This window comes from Salmo salar, chromosome 20, assembly GCF_965601325.2.
Source record: "Salmo salar chromosome 20, fSalSal1, whole genome shotgun sequence".
NCBI lineage: Eukaryota > Metazoa > Chordata > Actinopteri > Salmoniformes > Salmonidae > Salmo > Salmo salar.
In genome coordinates this window covers 45,492,605-45,519,192 of record NC_138310.1, presented here as the reverse complement: position 1 = coordinate 45,519,192, position 26,588 = coordinate 45,492,605, and the positions used below count along the sequence as shown (strand labels likewise).

Here is a 26,588-nt window from a genome sequence, read left to right as displayed (position 1 = left end):
TCCAATCTTTTTTTCCACCATTCATTTTTCCTATAGGGGATTTTAGAAACAATTAAAATAAGAACTGTGTTTCATGTAGGCTACTTCCGGCGCCGACAGAGATGGCCGCCTCGCTTCGCGTTCCTAGGAAACTATGCAGTATTTTCTTTTTTTTATGTGTTATTTCTTACATTGTTACCCCAGGAAATCTTAGGTTTTATTACATACAGTCGGGAGCAACTATTGGATATCTTGCCTATGACGTTCGGCCATCACTCATTCATATATTTGTATGTACATATTCTTATTCATTCCTTTACACTTGTATGTATAAAGTAGTTGTTGTAAAATTGTTAGGTTAGATTACTTGTTAGATATTACTGCATGGTCAGAACTAGAAGCACAAGCATTTCGCTACACTCGCATTAACATCTGCTAACCATGTGTATGTGACAAATAAAATTTGATTTGATTTAAGCATGGCATGATGTTTTGATAACCATGTAAATCTCTTTCAGACACGGTGTCTTATCAATATATTCAGCTCTATTTACTCAGATTCGAAAATGCAAATTAGCATCAAAGTAGACATCATGCGAGACTGCAAGCTCCTGCACGTCATCTCTAGCTGACACCTTTACTAACAGGTATTGTGTCAATTTATAACTTGCCCAAAACAGTTCACAGAATTGGAAATTTAAATACACTATCGTTCAAAAAGTTTGGGGTCACTTAGAAATGTCCTTGTTTTTTTTAAAGAAAAGCAATTTTTTTGTCCATTAAAATAACATAAAATTGATCAGAAATACAGTGTAGGCATTGTTAATGTTGTAAATTACTATTGTAGCTGGAAACAGCTGATTTTCTTTATATAATATGGCTCTCTCGGGATATATTGTCGGAATCGTTTCAGCAAACAGGCTTCTCCATGCATCGCGCCGACAGAGATAAACACCTTTCTGGGAAAAGGAAGGGTGGGGTGTATGCTTTATGATTAACAACTCATGGTGTAATCATAACAACATACAGGAACTCAAGTCCTTCTGCCCACCCGATCTAGAATTCCTTACAATCAAGAACCGGCCATTTTACCTACCAAGAGAATTCTCATCAGTTATAGTCACAGCTGTGTACATTCCCCCTCAAGCAGACACCAAGACTGCCATCAAGGATCTTCACTGGACTATATGCAAACTGGAAACCATACACCCTGAGTATGCATTTATTGTAGCTGGGGATTTTAACAAAGCAAATTTGAGAACAAGTCTACCTAAATTCTTCCAGCATATTGATTGCGCTACGCCCATGCTCAACACCCTCGACCACTGCTACTCTAACTTCCGCAATGCATACAAAGTCCTCCCTTCGGCAAATCCGACCACGACACCATCTCGCTCCTTCCATCTTATAGGCAGAAACTCAATCAGGATGTACCAGTGACGAGAACCATTCAACGCTGGCCACGCTTGTTTTGATCACGCGGACTGGAATATGTTCCGGTCAGCCTCAGAGAACAACATCGACCTATACGCTGACTCTGTGAGTGCGTTCATAAAGAAGTGCATTGGAGATGTTGTACCCACTGGGACTATTAAAACCTACCCTAACCAGAAACCATGGATGGATAGCGGCATTCGCGCAAAACTGAAAAGCGAACCACCACAATTAACAATGGAAAGAGGTCTGGGAATATGTCTGAATATAAACAGTGTAGCTATTCCCTCCGCAAGGCAATCATCAAGCGAAATGGCTACCATTGTTCCTGTACCCAAGAAGGCAAAGATAACTGAACTAAATTACTACCGCACCGTAGCACTCACTCCTGTCATCATGAAGTGCTTTGAGAGACTAGTCAAGGATCATGTCACCTCCACCTTACCAGCCACCCTAGACCCACTTCAGTTTGCATACCGCCCCAATAGGTCCACAGACGACGCAATTGCCATCACACTAAACACTGCCCTATCCCATCTGACAAAAGGAATACCTATGTAAGAATGCTGTTCATTGACTACAGCTCAGCCTTCAACACCATAGTACCCTCCAAGCTCATCATCAAGCTGGAGGCCCTGGGTCTCAACCCTGCCCTGTGCAATTGGGTCCTGAACTTTGATGGGCTGCCCCCAGGTGGTGAAGGTAGGAAACAACATCTCCACTTCGCTGACCCTCAACACTGGGGCCCCACAAGGGTGCGTGCTCAGCTCCTGTACTCCCTGTTCACCCACGACTGCTTGACCATGCACACCTCCAACTCAATCATCAAGTTTGTAGACAACACAAAAGTAGTGGGCTTGATTACCAACAACAATGAGACCGCCTTCAGGGAGGAGGTGAGGGCACTTGGAGTGTGGTGTCAGGAAAACAACCTCTCACTCAACAAAACAAAACAAAAGGAGATGATCGTGGACTTCAGGAAATATCAGAGGGAGCACCCCCCTATCCACATTGAAGGGACAGCAGTGGAGAGGGTGGAAAGTTTTAAGTTCCTCGGCATACACATCACAGACAAACTGAAATGGTCCACTCACACAGTGTGGTGAAGGCGGTGCAACAGCGCCTCTTCAACCTCAGGAGGCTGAAAAAATGTTGGCTTGTCACCCAAAACCCTGACAAACTTTTAAAGATGCACAATCGAGAGCATCCTGTCGGGCTGTATCACAGCCTGGTACAGCAACTGCTCTGCCCACAACCGTAACGCTCTCCACAGGGTGGAGCGGTCGTCACAACGCATAACCAGGGGCAAACTACCTGCCCTCCATGACACCTACAGCACCCGATGTCACAGGAAGGCACAAAAAGATCATCAAGGACTGCCTGTTCACACCGCTACCATCCAGAAGGCGAGGTCAGTACAGGTGCATCAAAGCTGGGACCGAGAGACTGAAAAACAGCTTCTATCTCAAGGCCATCAGACTGCTAAACAGCAATCACTAACTCAAAGAGGCTGCTGCCTACATTGAGACTCAATCACTGGCCACTTTAATAAATGGGTCACTTTATACAATGCACTCTAAATAATGGCACTTTAATAATGTTTACATATCTTACATTACTCATATCACATGTATATACTGTATTTTATACCATCTATTGCACCTTGCCTATGCTGCTCATCCATATACTTACATGTACATATTCTCATTCACCCCTTTAGATTTGAATGTATTAGGTAGTTGTTGGGGAATTGTTAGATTACTTGTTAGATATTTTTTATTTATTTTATTTCACCTTTATTTAACCAGGTAGGCAAGTTGAGAACAAGTTCTCATTTACAATTGCGACCTGGCCAAGATAAAGCAAAGCAGTTCGACAACATACAAAAACACAGAGTTACACATGGAGTAAAACAACATACAATCAATGATGCAGTAGAAAAAAAATAAAAATAAGATTATATACAATGTGAGCAAATGATGTGAGATAACGGAGGTAAAGGCAAAAAAATGCCATGGTGGCAAAGTAAATAAAGTATAGCAAGAAAAACACTGGAATGGTAGATTTGTAGTTTGAAGAAAGTTCAGAGATAAAATATAAATAATATGGTGCAAAGGAGCAAAATAAATAAAATAAATAGATACAGTAGGGGAAGAGGTAGTAGTTTGGGCTAAATTATAGATGGGCTATGTACAGGTGCAGTGATCTGTGAGCTGCTCTGACAACTGGTGCTTAAAGCTAGAGAGGGAGATAAGTGTTTCCAGTTTCAGAGATTTTTGTAGTTCGTTCCAGTCATTGGCAGCAGAGAACTGGAAGGAGAGACGACCAAAGGAGGAGTTGGCTTTAGGGGTGACCAGAGAGATATACCTGCTGGAGCGCGTGCTACAGGTGGGTGCTGCTATGGTGACCAGTGAGCGGAGATAAGGGGGGACTTTACCTAGCAGGGTCTTGTAGATGACCTGGAGCCAATGTGTTTGGCGACGATTATGAAGCGAAGGCCAGCCAACGAGAGCGTACAGGTCGCAGTGGTGGGTAGTATATGGGGCTTTGGTGACAAAACGGATGGCACTGTGATAGACTGCATCCAGCTTGTTGAGTAGGGTATTGGAAGCTATTTTGTAAATGACATCGCCGAAGTCGAGGATTGGTAGGATGGTCAGTTTTACGAGGGTATGTTTGGCAGCATGAGTGAAGGATGCTTTGTTGCGAAATAGGAAGCCAATTCGAGATTTCACTTTGGATTGGAGATGATTGATGTGAGTCTGGAAGGAGAGTTTACAGTCTAACCAGACACCTAGGTATTTGTAGTTGTCCACAAATTCTAAGTTAGAACCGTCCAGAGAAGTGATGCTGGACAGGCGGGCAGGTGCAGGCAGCGATCGGTTGAAGAGCATGCATTTAGTTTTACTTGTGTTTAGGAGCAGTTGGAGACCACGGAAGGAGAGTTGAATGGCATTGAAGCTCGTCTGGAGGGTTGTTAACACAGTGTCCAAAGAAGGGCCAGAAGTGTACAGAATGGTGTCGTCTGCGTAGAGGTGGATCAGAGATTCACCAGCAGCAAGAGCGACATCATTTATGTATACAGAGAAAAGAGTTGGCCCAAGAATTGAACCCTGTGGTACCCCCATAGAGACTGCCAGAGGTCCAGACAGTAGGCCCTCCGATTTGACACACTGAACTCTGTCAGAGAAGTAGTTGGTGAACCAGGCGACGCAATCGTTTGAGAAACCAAGGCTACTGAGTCTGCCGATGAGGATGTGGTGATTAACAGAGTCAAAAGCTTTGGCCAGGTCAATGAATACGGCAGCACAGTATTGTTTCTTATCGATGGCGGTTACGATGTCGTTTAGGACCTTGAGCGTGGCTGAGGTGCACCCATGACCAGCTCTGAAACCAGATTGCATAGCGGAGAGGGTGCGGTGGGATTCGAAATGGTTGGTAATCTGTTTGTTAACTTGGCTTTCGAAGACCTTAGAAAGGCAGGGTAGGATGGATATAGGTCTGTAGCAATTTGGGTCAAGAGTGTCACCTCCTTTGAAGAGGGGGATGACAGCAGCTGCTTTCCAATCTATGGGAATCTCAGACGACACGAAAGAGAGGTTGAACAGGCTAGTAATAGGGGTTGCAATAATTTCGGCAGATAATTTTAGAAAGAAAGGGTCCAGATTGTCAAGCCCAGCTGATTTGTAGGTGTCCAGATTTTGCAGCTCTTTCAGAACATCAGCTGAATGGATTTGGGAGAAGGAGAAATGGGGGAGGCTTGGGCGAGTAGCTGTGGGGGGTGCAGTGCTGTTGAATGCAGTAGGGGTAGTTAGGTGGAAAGCATGGCCAGCCGTAGAAAAATGCTTGTTGAAATTCTCAATTATAGTGGGCTTATCGGTGGTGACAGAGTTTCCTATCCTCAGTGCAGTGGGCAGTTGGGAGGAGGTGTTCTTATTCTCCATGGACTTTACAATGTCCCAAAACTTTTTAGAGTTGGAGTTGCACGAAGCAAATTTCTGTTTGAAAAAGCTAGCCTTGGCGTTTCTAACTGCCTGTGTGTATTGGTTTCTAACTTCCCTAAAAAGTTGCATATCGCGGGGGCAGTTCGATGCTAATGCAGAACGCCACAGGATATTTTTGTGTTGGTTAAGGGCAGTCAGGTCTGGGGAGAACCAAGGGCTATATCTGTTCCTGGTTCTAAATTTCTTGAAAGGGGCATGCTTATTTAAGATCGAGAGGAAGGCATTTAAAAAAAATAACCAGGCATCCTCTACTGACGGGATGAGGTCAATATCCTTCCAGGATACCAGGGCCAGGTCGATTAGAAAGGCTTGCTCGTTGAAATGTTTCAGGGAGCGTTTGACAGTGATGAGTGGAGGTCGTTTGACCGCTGACCCATTACGGGTGCAGGCAATGAGACAGTGATCGCTGAGATCTTGGTTGAAAACAGCAGAGGTGTATTTAGAGGGCACGTTGGTTAGGATGATATCTATGAGGGTGCCAGTGTTTGCGGCTTTGGGGTTGTACCTGGTGGGTTCATTAATAATTTGTGTGAGATTGAGGGCATCAAGCTTGGATTGTAGGATGGCTGGGGTGTTAAGCATGTCCCATTTTAGGTCACCTAGTAGCACGAGCTCTGAAGATAGATGGGGGGCAATCAGTTCACATATGGTGTCCAGAGCACAACTAGGGGCCGAGGGGGGTCTATAGCAGGCGGCAACGGTGAGAGACTTGTTTTTGGAGAGGTGGATTTTTAAAAGTAGAAGTTCAAATTGTTTGGGTACAGACCTGGATAGCAGGACAGAACTCTGCAGGCTATCTCTGCAGTAGATTGCAACACCGCCCCCTTTGGTCGTTCTATCTTGTCTGAAAACGTTGTAGTTAGGGATGAAGATTTCAGAGTTTTTGGTGGACTTCCTCAGCCAAGATTCAGACACAGCTAGGACATCCGGGTTGGCAGAGTGTGCTAAAGCAGTGAATAAAACAAACTTAGGGAGGAGGCTTCTAATGTTAACATGCATGAAACCAAGGTTATTACGGTTACAGAAGTCATCAAAAGAGAGCGCCTGGGGAGTAGGAGTGGAGCCAGGCACTGCAGGGCCTGGATTCACCTCTACATCCCCAGAGGAGCAGAGAAGAATAAGTATGAGGGTACGGCTAAAAGCTATAAGAATTGGTCGTCTGTGACGTCCAGAATAGAGAGAAAAAGGAGCAGGTTTCTGGGGGCGATAAAATAGCTTCAAGGTATAATGTACAGACAAAGGTATGGTGGGATGTGAGTACAGAGGAGGTAAACCTAGGCATTTAGTGATTATGAGAGAGATATTGTCTCTAGAAACATCATTGAAACCAGAAGATGTCATAGCATGTGTGGGTGGAGGAACTGAGAGGTTGGATAAGGTATAATGAGCAGGGCTAGAGGCTCTACAGTGAAATAAGCCAATAAACACTAACCAGAACAGCAATATTACTGCACTGTTGGAACTAGAAGCACAAGCATTTTGCTACACTCGCATTAACATCTGCTAACCATGTGTATGTGACAAATACAATTGGATTTGGAATATCTACATAGGTGTACAGAAGGCCAGTATCCTGGAGTCGCCTCTTCACGGTTGATGTTGAGACTGGTTTCTTGCGGGTACTATTTAATGAAGCTGCCAGTTGACTTGTGAGGCATCTGTTTCTCAAACTCGACACTAATGTTCTTGTCCTCTTACTCAGTTGTGCACTGGGGCCTCCCACTCCTCTTTCTATTCTGGTTAGAGCCAGTTTGCGCTAGATATTAGATATTCCATAAAAGATCTGCCGTTTCCAGCTACCATAGTCATTCACAACATTAACAATGTCTACACTGTATTTCTGATCAATTAGATGTTATTTTAATAGACAACAAAAATCGCTTTTCTTTCAAAAACAAGGACATTTCTAAGTGACCCCAAACTTTTGAACAGTAGTGTACATTTAGACAATTTATTCATTATTACATTTACCTAGCATTAGATAGTTAATCCAGAGATTCTTACCTTTGCCTCGATTCAGCATTCTCATCCAGATCATCATGGCATCTGTAGTTCTTTATGATAGCCATATTAGCATTACATTTGTTGGGGGTAAATACAGGCAAGTATATTGATAAGTCACCTTGTCCAATAGAGATTTGCAGTTATCAAAACATCACGCCAGGGTAAGCCATCACAAAATAAGTGCTGTGTTTCAAGTGTTTCTAAAATCCCATATGGAGAAAATGAATGGTGGAAAAACAATTAGAACCATTTCCCAGTTTGACCGCTAGGTTTTATGGGTATTATGACTCATACTGTTAATGTATTTGGTTAACAAAAAATGGTTTGACTTATTTGCCACATAATGCTTAGGGTGTTAAGAGTGTACTGACATAAGTAGGACATCCAGGCAACTTTGAGAAAAAAAAACTTTATATCTGAGTTGTTCACACCAGTTCTTGCCTCCTGACTGCCTTCCATTTTTTGAAGACGTTTATTTTCATTGTTAGAGCAGCTACTTGAGTATCTGGTCACTACAATGGATAAACTGTGGTATGTTTTTCACTTGTAGCAAATATATTTAGTCCTACAACCAAGAAATAAGTTCTGGTTCGTTCAGCCATCCATATGGGCAAAATGAATGGCGAAAGAATATGGTTTTGGAATAAACACTGAAAATAAGGTTTGAGGTTAATAACACAGGTTTAGGAGATCTTATACGATTTGTTCTATGAGATAATATGACCTTTATGAATTATGAAGCCTTTGCAATTTGTGTTTCATTATTACACAAATTCTTCTAAATTCACAATGTGAAGTTAGCTGATGATAATATCATAGAACACAACGTATAACATATCCTAAACCGTGTTTACCACAGACCTTATTTTCGGCGTTTATCCCAAAACCCTACAAAAAAAGCAATTTATTTTTCACCCCAGCCAGTAGGTGGTGGCAATAAACCATGAAAGAATGTAGTCCCGCGCAAAACTTCCCCGAAGAAGAAGTTCACCCAAAAATGGCCGCACAGCAACAACCCGGAGGACCGATTCCGCAAGTTGGAATGCAGCAAGCTGCTACACTTCAACAACAGCAGTTGAGTCAACAGCAAGATTTCGACCCCGTTCATCGATTCAAAATGCTTATTCCACAATTAAAAGAGAGCCTCCAGGTACTCCAGGTTTTGTTTACATGAGCTGGTAACAATGGCTGGTCAGTCTGGTCTCTTCACTGCCACACAGAGGGGAAAAGGCGAATTTTTCGACCAACCTTTACTTGGCGATCCTTCCAGTAATCCAACAATGTGTACGCTGCCATCTGTCTATTTCAAATATTCTCATTGATTGAGACGGGTGAGTGCCATTCAACCAGTAGTTAAATTAGGAGGTGAGGTGAGGTGGGGGGCGTCTTTAGTTCGGGGGCACTCAGCCAAGGTTGTAGCCAGCTGACTAGCTCTAAACTCAAGCCTTACCCAGCGTTAAGAGTTCTCAATCAATCCGGCATATAACAGCTGGATCAATGAACTGCAACACTGACGCTCTGTTGTAACGTTACTAATCCTGCTTGTGATACGGGTTTGGAAACCTTTGGAACGTTAACATTCACATCAGCGAGAGAAAAAAAATCTTGCAAATACATAAGGTAAACTTACTGTAGGCAGTCTAGCAAAGTTGCGTCCTGGTTGCTCCCGGCAGAATGTAACAACACTGGGCAAACGATAAGAAACGTCCTCCCCAGTTAAGCTCCTGGTGACGTGAGGAGGAAGTGTAGTCTCTGTTAGTCGGTGTTGAAAATAAAATTGCCGGGTGTAAACAGAAAGCAACTTTGCTAAACTACATACAGTAAGTTTCTTTTGTATTTTTACAATTATTTCTTGCTTATATGAAAGTGAAATTCCAAATATTTCCAAAACTGTATCGCGTGTATCAAGTTTGTATGCCCCAAGGTGTAAATATTATTTTGTTTTGAGTTTAGAGAGTTTCGGCACTCCGTCAGCGGTTGCATTGCCCCTTAGCTAATCATAACGGAAATTGAATTACTCCAAATGCATCAATTGGTGTCATGAGAAGGGCTAGTAGCTCACCTGTCTAATGACTGGGCATGCATGTTTTTCTCCCTGAGCCACTCGCAATTTGAAAGCGCCCAGAGGAGTATTATTTTCTCCCATAGAATACGACAAGCTTGAATAGGTAAACTATTCTACTATGGGGTTGTCTACTGTTGATTACTCATGTTGTTGACTGAGGAAATATTAAATGTGGACAATTTTACAAAATTAGCATTACCAAAGGTGCCGGAGCCCCACTTGGCTCTAATTTGGATCATAAAGTGCAGGGTTTGGGAATCAGCCTAATTCAACCCATTCAAGATTTCTGAGTCACACTCATGACATGCATAACACCCACCTGTCTCAAGAAGATTTGAAGTAGACAAGATGGCAGCGTACACATTGTTGGATTACCTAATGGAGCAAAACATTTATTTCATTTAATAACGGAGCATTTTCTAAGTTCAAATGAACCATCTGCAACTAGCAATGCGTAGTCTTCCATGTTGGGAATTGAGGAAGTATCGACAAGGTTGGTCCAAAATTCTCTGGGCTACGCTTTACACTACCTAAATAAAAACGCCCGTCAGCCATCAGGAACAGTAGTAATGCTCTGACTAGGCAATATTTTTAATGCCTACCTTTTTTAGTTGAACTGCAAATAGTGGTCAGAGACAGTGAATATGGTGATAATGCTTTTTAATGCAATATGTATGCATAGTAACAAAATATTGTATATAGCTATGTACAGGGTTGCAAAATGTAGCTACACCAAATATAGGATAACTAAGCATTATTTTCTGTCTAGAATGTTATGAAGATTGCCTCTTTAAATTTGGGACATAATACATCAATTGACAATGGCATGTAAGTACCCTTTTTCCTTAACTCTCAATGGCACATACACAGCCTATAAGCGTGTATTTTCTGGAACTGGAGATGCACAACTTTCCTTTGTGTTTCAGAAAGAGCAGCGATGCCAGTGTACAGCGGTTTGACAAGAGTCTGGAAGAGTTTTATGCCCTATGTGATCAGCTGGAACTCTGCTTAGTGAGGCACACACACAACCTGCTTGTATTTCCATGCTCCAGTGAAATTGTTCACCACCTCTTGTTACTACACAAATGTCCTATTTCTATTTGGCTTTTAGACTGCCAAGCATCATTCACCATAACATATAGTTTATGAATCGATAAAGCTGGCAGCCTGGTCATCCTCTCACTATTACTCCTCTTTTCTTTCCCCCATAGCGGCTTGCCTACGAGTGCTTATCCCAGAGCATTGACAGTGCCAAGCACTCTCCTAACCTGGTCCCAACAGCCACCAAGCCTGACACCGTACAGACAGAGTCCCTGTCCTACTCACAGTACCTCAGCATGATCAAGTCGCAGATCTCCTGCGCCAAAGACATTCATAACGCTCTATTGGAGTGCTCCAAGAAAATCGCAGGAAAGGGCCAGCCACCAGGAATCCTGTAGAAATAGACATTTTATATTATTTTCCTAAAGTTATTTGTATTTTTTTTTGTAATGATAAAGACATACAAAGTTGATTTAACTGTTTAACAGATGCCCATCTTCACTTTTCTTGCCCCCCAAAATCAGAAAAGTAGCAAAAATAATGTCCTCGAGCATCAAGTAATGAGATTCACAACTTCCTGGGACATCTGTGGCGCCGTTTCCCGCTACTGTAACCAAAATGATCAAATTCCCGTTCATTTCTCTGTCTTGATTCAGATTGGTGCTTTGCCAGAATGTGGACCGTTTGTCAGCATGCTAGGCTAGCCAATGCTATAGCAGCCCATTGGATTCCATGAAAAAATAACTGTTACCGTTGGGAATTCAACAAGACAACAAAAGTGTTGTTGAATTGAATGGGTTGCTATATCATTAGCTTACCTAGCATGCTGACAAAGGGCTGTTTAATTAAAAACTCAGTATTTCGATCATCTCGATTCATCATTTCGGGATGATTAGGAGTACAGCGAGGTATGTTTTCCAAGCAATTTCTTTTGTCACATTCACATGGTTAGCGTGAGTGTAGCGAAATGCTTGCGCTTCTAGTTCCGACTGCAGTAATATCTAACAATTTGCCAACAACTACCTAATACACACAAATGTAAAGCGGTGAATGAGAATATGTACATGGAAGTATATGGATGAGCGGCATAGACAAGGTGCAATGGATGTATAAAAAAAACAGTATACGTGCTATGAGTAAGATATGTAAAAATTATTAAAGTGGCATTATTTACATTGTATAAAGTGGCCAGTGATTGGGTCTCAATGTAGGCAGCAGCCTCTGAGTTAGTGATTGCTGTTTAGCAGTCTGATGGCCTTGAGATAGAAGCTGTTTTTCAGTCTCTCGGCCCCAGCTTTGATGCACCTGTACTGACCTCGCCTTCTGGATGGTAGCGGTGTGAACAGGCAGTGGCTTGGGTGGTTGATGTCCTTGATGATCTTTTTGGTCATATACCGTGCTGGGCTCTGGTGGTCCACATTCTGGCATAGCACCGTTCCGAATTCAAGAGAGAAATGAACAGGTCTGATCATTTTGACTACCGCTACTGCGGAGTTCAGCTTTAATCAAGTTTGTATGCCCCAAGGTGTAAATATTATTTTGTTTTGTCACATTACCTAATATGACCACCAGAGAAGTGACTGAGTCATGTGTTGAATTCTGTACCAAAGCTGTCCAAAACCAGCTACTATTCAACCAAACTGCAAAACCTCTGTGTGGCAGAGTAGTTGTCTTAATTATAATAAACCTTTTTACTCATTTTAATTTCTCTTACTTTTACATACATTTTCAATATATATATTTACACACACACAGTGCATTTGGAAAGTATTCAGACCATTCACTTTTCCACATTTTGTTACGTTACAGCCTTTTTCTAGAATTTATTAAAAATTGAAAAAAAATACTGTATCTACACAGAATATCCTATAATAACAAAGCAAAAACAGGTTTACACATTTATTTAAAAAAAAAAAAACGTACATAAGTATTGAGACCCTTGTTGATGCATATTTGGCAGCGATTACAGCCTCGAGTTTTCTTGGGTATGAAGAAACAAGCTTGGCACACCAGTATTTGGAGAGTTTTTCCCATTCTTTTCTGCAAATCCTATCAAGGTTGGATGGGAGCGTCGCTGCATAGCTATTTTCAGGTCTCTCCAGAGGTGTTCTATTGGTTCAAGTCCGGGCACTGGGCCACTCAAGGACATTCAGAGACTGTCCCGAAGCCACTCCACCGTTGTCTTGGCTGTGTGCTTAGGGTTGTTGTCCTGTTAGGTGAACCTTTGCCCCAGTCTGAGGTCCTGAGCACTCTGGAGCAGGTTTTCATCTCTCTACTTTGCTCTGTTCATCTTTCCCTTGATCCTGACTTGTATCCCAGTCCCTTCCTACTTGAACTCTGAAGCATTTATTTGGGCTGCAATCTGAGGTGCAGTTAACTAATGAATTTATCCTCTGCACCAGAGGTAACTCTGGGTCTTCCTTTCCTGTGGCGGTCCTCATGAGAGCCAGTTTCATCATAGCGCTTAGATGGTTTTGCGACTGTGCTTGAAGAAACTTTCAAAGTTCTTTCCGCATTGACTGAACTTAATGTCTTAAAGTAATGATGGACTGTCATTTCTCTTTGCTTATTTGAGCTGTTCTTGCCGTAGTATAGACTTGGTCTTGTTGTGGAAATTCTTACACAGGGACACTCAAAGTCAATCTTAAATGAATCATTGTCAGCGCGCTGGAGAGGTTCCAACAAACTTAATTCACCATAGGGAACATCTGTTAGAAGCTCTAATGGGGCAGTCCCGTTTGTTCTCTTATATACGGCAGACAAGTTATATTTGCATGTTTTAGCTTATTCATCATTAACGTTTGCTTCATTCATGTGACTAACCAATACTGGGTCATGCATGTGACAGACCAATACCTCACAAGGCTTCTTCTCTAAGCTGAGACCTTGAAACTGAGATATTAAAACAAGGGTCTGGGCGTACTGCTAAATTGCAGATACTGATAGTGAGGGTTCGTTCAATCAGTCACTTGCATGTACATAGAAAAGGGTTATTAGAAAAGCAAAAACATAAAACACAGAAATGTATGAAATAGAAAAGTATCAACAATATTTTCCATCACATTCCATCCTCTTATCACTTCTGTTAATAATCATTACATTTTATTTAACCTTTTTGTACAGGTTTTTCTCATTGAGACCTGGTCAAATAGTAACAGGGGGAACAAAGTTTCCAACAAAACAACTTACATACACTAACACAACATTAAACAAAACTATAGACATATACAGTCGTGGCCAAAAGTTTTGAGAATGACACAAATATTAATTTCCAAAGTTTGCTGCTTCAGTGTCTATATATTTTTGTTAGATGTTACTATGGAATACTGAAGTATAATTACAAGCATTTCATAAGTGTCAAGGCTTTTATTGACAATTACATGAAGTTGATGCAAAGAGTCAATATTTGCAGTGTTGACCCTTCTTTTTCAAGACCTCTGCAATCCGCCCTGGTATGCTGTCAATTAACTTCTGGGCCACATCCTGACTGATGGCAGCCCATTGTTGCATAAGCAATGCTTGGAGAGTTCAGAAATCAATATTTGGTGGAATAACCCTTATTTTCAATCACAGCCTTCATGTGTCTTCACATGCTCTCCACCAGTCTTTCACATTGATGTTGGGTATCTCCAGGCGCAAAAATTCAAGCAGCTCGGCTTTGTTTGATGGCTTGTGACCATCTATCTTCCTCTTGATCACATTCCAGCAGTTTTCCTCCACTAAATTTCACAGTGGATGTGAGACACTGGCTTGTAGGCCTCTCCAGGTCTCGCACCCACTGCTTCAGCGAGGCTGGAATTGTGCAGATTTGTCTTTGTGAAGGACACATGAATCAAGCCACGTACAAGGTTGTCCTGGAAGAAAACTTGCTTCCTTCTGCTCTGACAACGTTCCCCAACTCTGAGGATTGGTTTTTCCAGCCCAATCTCCAGACCTGAACTCCATTGAAAACCTCTGGAATGTGACCAAGAGGAAGATGGATGGTCACAAGACAAAACAAAGCCGAGCTGCTTGAATTTTTGCACCAGGAGTGGCATAAAGTCACCCAACATCAATGTGAAACACTGGTGGAGAACATGCCAAGACGCATGAAAGCTGTGATTGAAAATCAGGGTTATTCCATCAAATATTGATTTCTGAACTCTTCCTAAGTTAAAACATTAGTATTGTGTTTAAAAATTAAATTGAACTTATTTACTTTGCATTATTTGAGGTCTGACAACACTGCATCTTTTTTTGTTATTTTGATCAGTTGTCATTTTCTGCAAGTAAATGCTCTAAATGACTATTTTTATTTGGAATTTGGGAGAAATGTTGTCAGAAAACAAAAATATTAATTTTACCCAAACACATACTTTTATAAATAGTCAAACTAAAGAAACTGATCATTTTGCAGTGGCCTCTTTTTTTCCAGAGCTGTATATAACATCACTAAAATCTAAAACCACCAGTAATGTACATCATACAAGCTCCTTCCTGGCCTCCAGAGAAAAATGAGCCTTTTGCTGGTAATAAAAAACTATTCTCAGCTTGAGCTTTCTCATCAAGTTCGCCACATGCACAGTGAAGTTCAGCTTGTCATCAACCCACACACCAAAATATTTATACACTTTGACTTCCTCTATAGTATGTCCAGGCAATGTAGCAATGACATGATTAGTAACATGCCTGGCATTTGAAAATACCATGCATTTTGTTTTACCCAAATTCAGAACCAGCTTTAAATCACACAGATTCTGTTGTATGATGTTAAATGCTCTTTGGGCATTTTCTAAAGCTAAAGATGAACTACTACCACTTGAATAAAGAACAGTATCATCTGCATAAAAATGAACATCTGCTGTTTCAATACGAATCCCAATGTTGTTATACAAAATGAACAACAGTGGGCCCAAAATAGAACCTTGCGGAACACCTGAGCACAACTTTTGGACTGATTTACAACCATCCGCCATTACACATTGGTTTATAAATTACCTATCAAATCGTACACAATCTAGAGCATGACCAGTAATTCCACAACATTTTAACCTTTGCACTAACACAGCATGGCCCACGGTGTCAAATGCCTTCGACAAATCAATAAAGACAGACACACAATGTAACTTCTTGTCAAGAGCACAGTGGATGTCATTTAAAACCTTCAATGTTGCTGAAACAGTGCTGTGGCCAGACCTAAAACCTGACTGCATTCCATTTAAGATGTTGTTTTCTTGGAGGTAGTCCTTCAGCTGCCTAATAATTAAGGACTCCAGTATCATAGATGGTACAGACAATTTTGATATGGGGCGATAGTTGTCAAGTAGCGAAGGATCTCCACCTTTCAGGAGAGGCAGTACAACAGCAGATTTCCATAACTTGGGGATTTCCTTAACATCAAGTTTGAGGTTTAAAAAATATGTTAAGGGGGAGCAAAGACGTCTGCAGCTAGGTTTAGGAGGCTAGGTCTAGATCATTAGGGCCAGGTGATTTTTTTTCCTATCAATTTCTTTCAGGGCTTTACACACTTCTGAAACAGAGAAGGATGAAAAGGAGTGCACAGGGGTGTCAGGTAAATTCATAGGAGGCTCAATTATACCTTTGACCTTTTCAAATAAACTGCCTGCATCTAGAAAATGCTGATTTAAGGCTTTCAGAATGGAGGTTCTCTCAGTTACAATCTGTGTGTCTACCAACAATTGTTTGGGAAGCTGTGTATCAATTTTTGCACTCCAAACCTTTCACTGCTTGCCAAAATGTGGATGTATTTAAATGATCTGAAGTAGATTTCAGGTAGTGGTCTGCTTTCAATTTTACGGATCACAGCCACACCCATATTTTGAAGACGTTTAAAAGCCATCCAATCATCTGCCGTACCAGACCCTCTTGCTTTAGCCCACATAGCATTTCATTCCCTTAGGATTTTAGTAAGTTCATCAGTAAAGCAAGGCTTCTCTCTGCCCTTATACCTGAATTTCTTTTTAAGAGGCATGCCTATTGCATACATCCTGGAATGCATTGTGGAAGTAAGAAAAGGCTAGTTCAACATCAGGGATTAATTCCATTCTATGCTAGATACATCATTTAAAAAACCTTGAATATCAAAACGTTTCCAGTTTCTTTTCGTAATGACACGTGGATATTGCTTAGGAATTTTACCATCTCTCACACAGGCAATAGCACAGTGATCACTTATGTTATTTGCAAACATACCAGAAGTATTAAAACAATGAGGAGTATTGGATAAGATCAAATCAATCAAAGAGGATTCCAGAGGATATTTTATATTCAACCTAGTTACGCTGTTGCCAACCTATAATCTCACTCGGATTGTCAACAGTGTAACTAGGTTGAATATAAAATATCCTCTGAAATCCTCTTTGATTGAGCCAGCAGTAGCAGATGGAGGTCTATAACAGCTCTACAACAAGATACAACAATATTTAAAGATGAGCCAAGGTTTAGGTTCAAAGACAGATATTGAAATTGCTTAGGTTTAGTCAGAACAACCGCCGAGAACTTGTCTTTTACGTATACAGCAAGACCACCACCCATAGCTTTTACGATCTGTACGAAAAACATTGTAACCATTTGTGCCAATATTTTTGTCTAATAGATTTTTGGAGCCAGGTTTCAGAAAGCATACATACATCAGGGCTAGCAGTTTTTATCCATATATTCACAAAATCAAGCTTCGGCAGAAGTCTTCTTACATTCATATGCAGAAACTTCAGGCCAATCTGACTACTTAATTCAGCAGGGGTAAGAATGTCAGGACGTGGGTTAGATTGCACATTTCCAGACAGTAGAAGCAGCAAGATAATGGCAAGTCTAGATCGGGGGTTACAACATTTGGATTTACAGACAGCACTTGAACGACAATCCATAGTCACCAGAGTCTTTAATGCCACATATGAGGAGATGTGTAAAGTCCAGAGAGACAGTCCTGACATGTGAGCGCAAGAGTCCGATTTCTCCCATGTTGTTTGGGAGAAATCTGCAGAGTTCTCACATGTATTTATGAAGCAAGCGTGTGGTTTCTCACAACTCGAGGGAGAAAGTCATATATATCTCTTCATTCACAGAGCAACGGGCTCTAAAAGTATCACCAACATTGTCAAAGCCAAAGGTAGACAACAGCAAAATTAACAACAGCAACATGTTTATTGCCCTAAGAATCACTATTCAAATAGTCCAACAGCAGATCAATAAAAAGTCAGCGATGTAGGCGAACAAAGCTCCGGGGAGAGAGAGAGTGGCGAGGGGACCTGTACCAGACTGGGAGAGATGGAAGCAGGGAGCAGTGCAGCAGGTGAAGTAAGCATTAGATTTGAGCTTCTATCAAAAGGAGGTTCTATCAAATTACATAATTATAATAAATCAAATGTTACACTTCTAGTAACTACATCATTATAATGAATCCTAATAAAGCTAAAATCTACAATTAAAAGGTTATAATCAGCGGGAGTGAGTATCAAAAATACACACAAGGGATCTGTAGATTCAGAGATGAATAAATCTCTCAGTGTTAACCATTGTTCCCATATCTCTTACCATAATAGGGTTGTTTTGACCTATGTTTTTCACTAAGTGGGACATCAACATAGTCAAAATAAAAAACCTTGTTGTTTAACAATTCTGCTAAGAACTTCAAAAAGTTGGTGCTGTCTCTTCACCTCAGTGTTCCACATAATGGAAACTGGTTAAGGGTTTAGATTACCTTACCCTCAACTTGTTCAACGAGAACAACCTTTACTCATCGTCCGTATCTACAGGGAGAAATGGGAGCTCATCTCGAGTTGGCAGCTCATTAGTTTCACCATCGCCTGGAGGAGCAGAAAACATGATAGCTGCTGAAATCTTACCAGCATGGAGGCACAGATTGCCTTACAGCATGTTAATAACACAATTAAGCAAACTAAACAAAAAACACACGCTGCAGCCCATTGGGCAATTTGGGATCTCCAACTTCCAAACAAGGATTGCAACCAAGTTGCAAGCACCCACTCTGTTTTTTGGGGAATGATTCTTAGCAACAGGGGCAGCATGTAGCCTAGTGGTTAGAGTGTTGGGTCAGTAACCAAAAGTGTATCGAATCCCCAAGCTGACTAGGTAAAAATCTGTTGTTCTGCCCCTGAACAAGGCAGTTAATCCACTGTTCCTAGGCTGTCATTGTAAATAAGAATTTGATCTTAACTGACTTGCCTAGTTAAATAAATAAAATTAAAAAAAAGTGCCAATGTATTCGGCAAGATCCATCACATTAGAAGAGTGATCTGGGACAAAAGTACAACATTCATCGCCAAGTGCCCCCTTGACCTGCAGAGCCAATTTACGCAATTCTTTTAGCATTTCCTATTTTCTCTACGTCTCTAGAGATCTCCCGAATTTGGTCTAGGGCACATGCATATTGACTTTCACAGGGAAGAGAGAGAGAACACATAACAATTTCACACCAACCTTGATTGGGGCAAGGTTAGACCAATTTACAATCTAGTGGCTCTCCTCACACTTTAGGTGCATAGCTCTGTCTCTAGAAGCCTCGCTTTTCCAAATTATAATAATAACTGTTTTATAAATTATCCAACCCAAATGTAGAATGACAGTCTTTAGTGATTAACATTGGTTCTATAACTTTAATTTAAGACCCTCAATTTAGCACACACCATTTATTGTCAGAATGTACATTACCATTGACATACAATATATTCATCTTACATTTCTAGCGTTAACTATTCACTTGGTATTGACAGATTGGTATCTCAAAGCATTCTTAGTGTGACGTTCGTCGTTAAGGGTAGACCAAGGCGCAGCGTGAGTTGGGTTCATCATATTTTATTTTCAATGTGAACCAGCAAAAACAATAAACAATACAACGAACGAAAAGCTAGGTGTGCAAACACATGCAACACAAAGACAAGATCCCACAACTGACTGTGGGGAAAAAGGGCTGCCTAAGTATGATTCCCAATCAGAGACAATGAATGACACCTGCCTCTGATTGAAAACCATACTCGGCCAATCAAAGAAAAAAAAAACATAGACATAACACATAGAATGCCCACCCCATGTCACACCCTGACCTAACCAGCCAGAGAAAAATGGCTCTCTCAGGTCAGGGCGTGACAGTACCCCCCCCCCCCCCCCAAAGATGCGGACTCCCGGCCGCAAACCTGAACCTATAGGGGAGGGTCCGGGTGGGCATCTACTCATGGTGGCGGCTCCGGTTCAGGGCGTAGCCCCCACTCCGCCCGCTGATCCCTCCGCTTTTGTGTCGCCGGAGGAACCAGAACGTGGATCATCGCTGAAGACTCCGGGCTGGAGGCTGCGGGACCCTCGCTGGAGGCTCCGGGACCGCCGCTGGAGGCTCCGGGCTGCGGGACCGCCGCTGGAGGCTCCGGGACCGCCGCTGGAGGCTCCGGGACCGCCGCTGGAGGCTCCGGGCTGGGGGACCGCCGCTGGAGGCTCCGGGCTGGGGGACCGCCGCTGGAGGCTCCGGGCTGGGGGACCGCCGCTGGAGGCTCCGGGCTGGGGGACCGCCGCTGGAGGCTCCGGGCTGGGGAACGTCGCTGGAGGCTCTCTCAGGTCAGGGCGTGACACTTAGTCTAAATGACCTATATATTTCGCAGTGTGCAGACCTCCACAATCAACTTGATACCCCAAATAAACAATTTTGGATAAGCCTAAATCAATTATGGGCACGGTTGAAACACTTCTTCATATAGTGTTTCAGTTCGTCCCTCCCAATGGCACGTTCAAAGTGGATGGCCCTTGATAATGTCTCACCTGAGCCGCCACTGTCCGTGTCCATTTTCACACCAGTACACCAGCAGCATGAGAGATGTTTGGATGGGATCTCTCGCCATGCTCACTCCACGTGGACTCAGCTCGCACTCCTGAGAGAAAAGGCATGAGAGAAAAGGTAGTTGATAGCTTCGACTGGATGCTGGGTACAGGTTGCTGGCTCTGACTAAGGTCTCACGGTAGAAGTGGTGAAGGACCATACTGAATGACATTTTAGCCATTGCTTCAGCCAGATAGGGGTGTTGAGGTTCACACTGTTCTTGGTCAAATTATCCCTTCCATGCATCTAGACACCATCTGTGGTCACCTTCGCCATAACCTCGAGAGAGGACAGATCAGAACAACAGTTTAGTTTAGGGCATTTCTGATTCAGGAAATCCAGACAAATGATTTACTGTATGACAAATTATTACTACTACCAATTTTCTTAATACAGATTTCTAAAACAAATGCAAAGAGAGTAACAACACATAGTTGAAACCATTTCCCCCCCCCAAAGTGGCTTATACTCCCCTATTTTCTTGGCGATCTCACTGCAGAGTTACAGTTCAAGGAGTTAGAGGGATAATCCTTAGGGAGATATCCCGACCATCCAGCACACCGAATTTGGTGAGATTTGTTATTGAAGCAGGACAAATACAGAGTAAAGAAAACAACAGCAATACACATATAATCACTCGATGTGGGGACAACTTCAATCCATTTAGAGTAACTGTCAACCATTACCAACATGTTTTTTTCCTTTTACATTGTGATTCATGCGTCCACAATAACAACACTGCCTGTTAAATAAAAAATAAAACAATTACAATAACATATCAAATTAGAATTGCACTCTTGATAACTCCATAAGGAAATAATTGTATCCTACAAGGTAATGGTAAAATAGACTAGAGACAGGTGTCCCTCATTCAGGGGCAGCACTCCCTCTCTGTCTTCTCATGGGCCGAATCACACATAGAAGAAGTTTATAATGTATCAATAGTCCTAAGTATTAGTGTTTACATAGCCCATTTAAATCTCACCCAATGTCTCCAGTCTTTCTAGTGAGGGTGATCAGGCCTCACTAGGAAGTCAGAACAGAGGTCAGTCAGCCCTATTAAGTGAGTGATTGTTTTCTTGTACCTCAAACATTATTTAAAGACATTTCAAACATTTTGTGTATCAGGTTTACATTGGGTTTTTCTGTACATTTCTTCTAATCAAGAGAACTTAAATGTGTGCACCCAAAACTCTGACAATAGAAACTTCAGAAAATGTCATTTTTGTACAACATCCTAAAACCAAAATAAAAAGACCCCACACCATAAATCAAACAGAGTATTAACCACTAACACATATTCATTAACAGGTGGGTTGTGTGTGGGTGCTGGCGTGTATAAAGTAAAAATTGTATGGCAAAAACAAATAAAATGGCCAGCCCTTACTTATTTTGGGGGCTCCCTTACCAGCTGGATCTGAGTGCCTTTAACTGCTCTCCCAAGGCACTTGCCTTAGGAAGCCTTTCAAAGGGACAGATACAGAATCATTGATAAAAAAAAAAAATTAAACTTGGTAGCGGACATTCCATCAGTGGTATACAGAATTATACTTCAGACACATCGAATAGGCATCTTCTAAAGTAAACAATCCCAGAGCCCCTCTCTTGTAATCATTGTCATTTTGTTGCATTGACATACAATTCTGTACAAACTGTACCTAATTTCCCCACTGTCTCTCTTACAGCCTGTTTGAGTTCAGTGTTTACTTGTTTCACAAGAAGGTTATCGCCAACCCAAACAACAGATGACTTTAAACATGAGGGCAATTGTTTGCGAATTATGTATTTCCTTCTGGGCAGCTCACAGTAAGGATCTGGGCGGGTCTCGTTGTCTTTTGGTCAGACAGGAATTTCCCTCATGCTTCATAAAACGCGCCACCGGTTTTCCTCGAAGACCCCACTGGAAAGCTCTGCAGGCAGAATCAATCATCCTGTTCGTTGATGCCAAATTGTTGTGGAAATTCTTACACAGGGACACTCAAAGTCAATCTTAAATTAATTATTGTTTATTTTCAGCGAGCTAGAGGTTCCAACAAACTTAATGCACCATAGTGAACATCTGTCAGAAGCTCTAACGGGGCAGTCTTGTTAGTTCTCTTATATACTGCAGACAAGTTATATTTGCATGTTTTAGCTTATTCATAATTAATTCATCATTAAAGTTTGCTTCATTCATGTGACCGACCAATACTAGGTCATGATTGTGACAGACCATACCTCACGAGATTTCTTCTCTAAGCTGAGACCTTGAAACAGATATCAAAACAAGGGTTTGGGCGAACTGCCAAATTGCAAATACTGATAGTGAGGGTTCGTTCAGTCAGTCACTTGCATGAACACAGAAAACAGTTATTAGAAAAGCACAAACATAAAACACAGAAATGTATAAAATAAAAAAGCACCAATAACATTTTCCATCAGTCTTTTAACAAATAGGGCTATTTTCTGTATACCACCCCTAGCTTGTCACAACACAACTGATTGGCTCAAACATGTTAAGGAAAGAAATTCCACAAATTAACTTTTAACAAGGCACACCTGTTAATTGAAATGCATTCCAGGTGACTTCCTCATGAAGCTGGTTGAGAGAATGCCAAGAGTGTGCAAAGTTGTCATCAAGGCAAAGGGTGGCTACTTTGAAGAATCTCAAATATAAAATATATTTTAATTTGTTTAACACTTTTTTGGTTAGTGCATGATTCCATATGTGTTATTTCGTAGTTTTGATGTCTTCACTATTATTCTACAATGTAGAAAATAGGAAAAGAAACAAAGAAAAACTATTGAATGAGTAGGTGTGTCCAAATGTTTGACTGGTACTGTGTATACAGTCCCTTCAAAAAGTGTTCAGACCCCTTGAATTTTTCCACATTTTGTTACGTTACAGCCTTTTCTGAAATGTATTAAATAGTTTCCCCCCGCCCATAAATGAACACACAATACCCCATAATGACAAAGAAGAAAAAATGGTATTAGAAATTTCTGCTAATTTATATATATATAAAAAAAACATGAAATACCATTTAGATAAGTATTCAGACCCTTTACTCAGTACTTTGTTCAAGCATCTTTGGCAGCGAGTACAGCTTCGATGGAAGAAGTTTGGAACCACCAAGACTCTTCCTAGAGTTGACCGCCCGGCTAAACTAAGCAATCAGGGGAGAAGGTTCTTGGTCAGGGAGGTGACCAAGAACCCGAATGTCACTCTGACAGAGCTCTAAAGTTCCTCTGTGGAAATGAGGGAACCTTCCAGAAAGACAACCATTTCTGCAGCACTCCACCAATCAGGCCTTAATGACAGTGACCAGACGGAAGCCACTCCTCAGTAAAAGGCATATGACAGCCCGTTTGGAGTTTGCCAAAAGACACCTAAAAACTATCAGACCATGAGAAACAATATTCTCTGGTCTGATGAAACCAAGATTGAACTCTTTGGCCTGAATGCCAAGCGTCACGTCTGGAGGAAACCTGGCACCCTCCCTACCATGAAGCATGGTGGTGGCAGCATCATGTTGTGGGGATGTTTTTCAGCAGCAGGGACTGGGAGACGAGTCAGGAGAGGCAAAGATGAATGGACAAAAGTACAGAGAGATCCTATATGAATATCTGCTCTAGAGCACCCAGGACCTCAGACTGGGGTGAAGGTTCACCTACCAACAGGACAAGAACCCTAAGCACACCGCCAAGACAACGCAGGAGTGGCTTCGGGACAAGTCTCTGAATGTTCTTGAGTCGCCCAGCCAGAGCCCGGACTTGAACCCGATCGAACATCTCTGGAGAGACCTGAAAATAGCTGTGGCTCCCCATCCAACCTGACAGAGGATCTTCAGAGAAGAATGTGAGAAACTCCCCAAATACAGGTGTACCAAGCTTGTAGCGTCAAACTCAAGAAGATTCAAGGCTCTAATCGCTGTCAAAAGTGCTTCAACAAAGTACTGAGTAAAGGGTCGGAGTACTTATGTAAATGTCATATTTCCGTCTTTTCTTTTTTTATACATTTGCAAACATTTCTAAACCTGTTTTTGCTTTGTCATTATGCAGTTGTGTGTGTAGATTGTTTTTTCCCCCGCATCAATTTAATACATTTTAAAATAAGGCTGTAACCTAACAAAATGTGGAAAAAGTGAAGGGGTCTGAATACTTTCCAAAGGCACTGTATGTGTGTCACAGAAGAACAAATGAAGATGTTTGAGGTAAGGTAGCCTCAGACACCCAGGTTTCGATGAGATATGAAAGGATGGCCCAGCGAAACCCAGATGTCTCCTTTCCTTCATCTGCCCTGATGGAACTGGTCAGGTGAAATCAAATTCCCGGTAGGCATCCCATTAGCCATCCTTTGAATCTCTTACCTCCTACCATGATTTGTCAGTCAGATCAGTGCAAATCGAGGAGAGGAAGCCACTTCACACATTCCCTCTGAATCCTAACATCCAGATGATATTACTGAATTGGCTAATTTATGCATCCCTCTTAAGCTAGATGGGCCATTTAACTTGTTACATAAACACACTGAAGAGTTATGCCACTTTGTCCTGTGAAACCTGAGACAAGAGGCCATCCATGTGGCCCAACCGCTCCCATCGTCTTAACTTCTAATTGAGAAGCCTACATATGGACATTCGTTGATTTAACATTATAGGTGATTCCTTAATACAGTTATAGTCGGAAGTTTACATACACTTAGGTTGGAGTCATTAAAAACTCCTTTTTCAACCACTCCACAAATTTCTTGTTAACAAACTATAGTTTTGGCAAGTCGGTTAGGACATCTACTTTGTGCATGACACAAGTAATTTCTCCAACAATTGTTTAGACAGATTATTTCACTGTATCACAATTCCAGTGGGTCAGAAGTTTAAACAGCTTGGAAAATTACAGAAAATGTCATGGCTTTAGAAGCTTCTGATAGTCTAATTGACATAATTTGAGTCAATTGGAGGTGTACCTATGGATGTATTTCAAGGCCTACCTTCAAACCAAGTGCCTCTTTGCTTGACATCATGGGAAAATCAAAAGAAGTCAGCCAAGACCTATGAAAAAAAAAATTGGAGACCTCCACAAGTCTCCACAAGAAATTTCCAATCGCCTTAAGCAAGGAAGAAGCCACTGCTCCAAAACCGCCATAAAAAAATCCAGGCTATGGTTTGCAAATGCACATGGGGACAAAGATCGTACTTTTGAGAGAACTTTCCTCTGGTCTGATGAAACAAAAATAGAACTGTTTGGCCATAAATACCATCGTTATGTTTGGAAGAAAAAGGGGAAGGCTTGTATGCCGAAGAACACCATCCCAACCGTGAAGCAAGGGGGTGGCAGCATCATGTTGTGGGGGTGCTTTGCTGTAGGAGGGACTGGTGCACTTCACAAAATAGATGGCATCATGAGGCAGGAAAATTATGTAGATATTGAAGCAACATCTCAAGACATCAGTCAGGAAGTTAAAGCTTGGTTGCAAATGGGTCTTCCAAATGGACAATGACACCAAACATACTTCCAAAGTTGTGGCACAATGGCTTAAGGACAACAAAGTCAAGGTATTGGAGTGGCCATCACAAAGCTCTGACCTCAATCCTATAGAAAATCTGTGGGCAGAACTGAGAAAGCGTGTGCGAGCAAGGAGGCCTACAAACCTGACTCAGTTACACCAACTCTGTCAGGAGGAATGGGCCAAAATTCAGCCAACTTATAATGGGAAGCTTATGGAAGGCAACCCGAAACGTTTGACCCAAGTTACACAATTTAAAGGCAATGCTACCAAATACTAATTGAGTGCATGTAAACTTCTTACCCACTGGGAATGTGACGAAAGAAATAAAAGCTTAAATAAATCATTCTCTACTATTATTCTGACATTCTTCACATTCTAAAAATAAAAGTTGTGATCCTAACTGACCTAATACAGGGAATTTTAACTAGGATTAAATGTCAGGAATTGTAAAAACTGAGTTTAAATGTATTTGGCTAAGGTGTATGCAAACTTCCGACTTCAACTGTATATTTTCACACTTGATATAAATGCGACGAGACATAAATAAATACAAGTTCCACTAAATCAGGAGCACATGATGGGGCACGTGACGCGAGAGAGAGCGCTGTTTTCATAACAGCTGTGTGCGACCGCTCAGACATCTCTGAGTCACTGACAGGTCTGTTCCAAAAATACCCTGCTAGATGTATTTGCCACAGGCACAGCCAGCAGCTCTCCCATACAGTATCAGACACTCTGAACAGTGATTAA

General features: G+C 41.7%; 1 protein-coding gene across 1 annotated transcript; it reads left to right on the top strand.

Annotated features, from left to right (window-relative positions):
* The first annotated feature begins 8,389 nt into the window (after positions 1-8,389).
* On the top strand, positions 8,390-12,231 carry LOC123729161 (mediator of RNA polymerase II transcription subunit 29). Its single transcript, XM_045703359.2, has 4 exons — positions 8,390-8,571; positions 10,256-10,314; positions 10,413-10,497; positions 10,698-12,231. The coding sequence occupies exons 1-4, from the start codon at positions 8,419-8,421 to the stop codon at positions 10,923-10,925; spliced, it is 525 nt and encodes a 174-aa protein (XP_045559315.1). The 5' UTR covers positions 8,390-8,418; the 3' UTR covers positions 10,926-12,231.
* Positions 12,232-26,588: the final 14,357 nt, after the last annotated feature.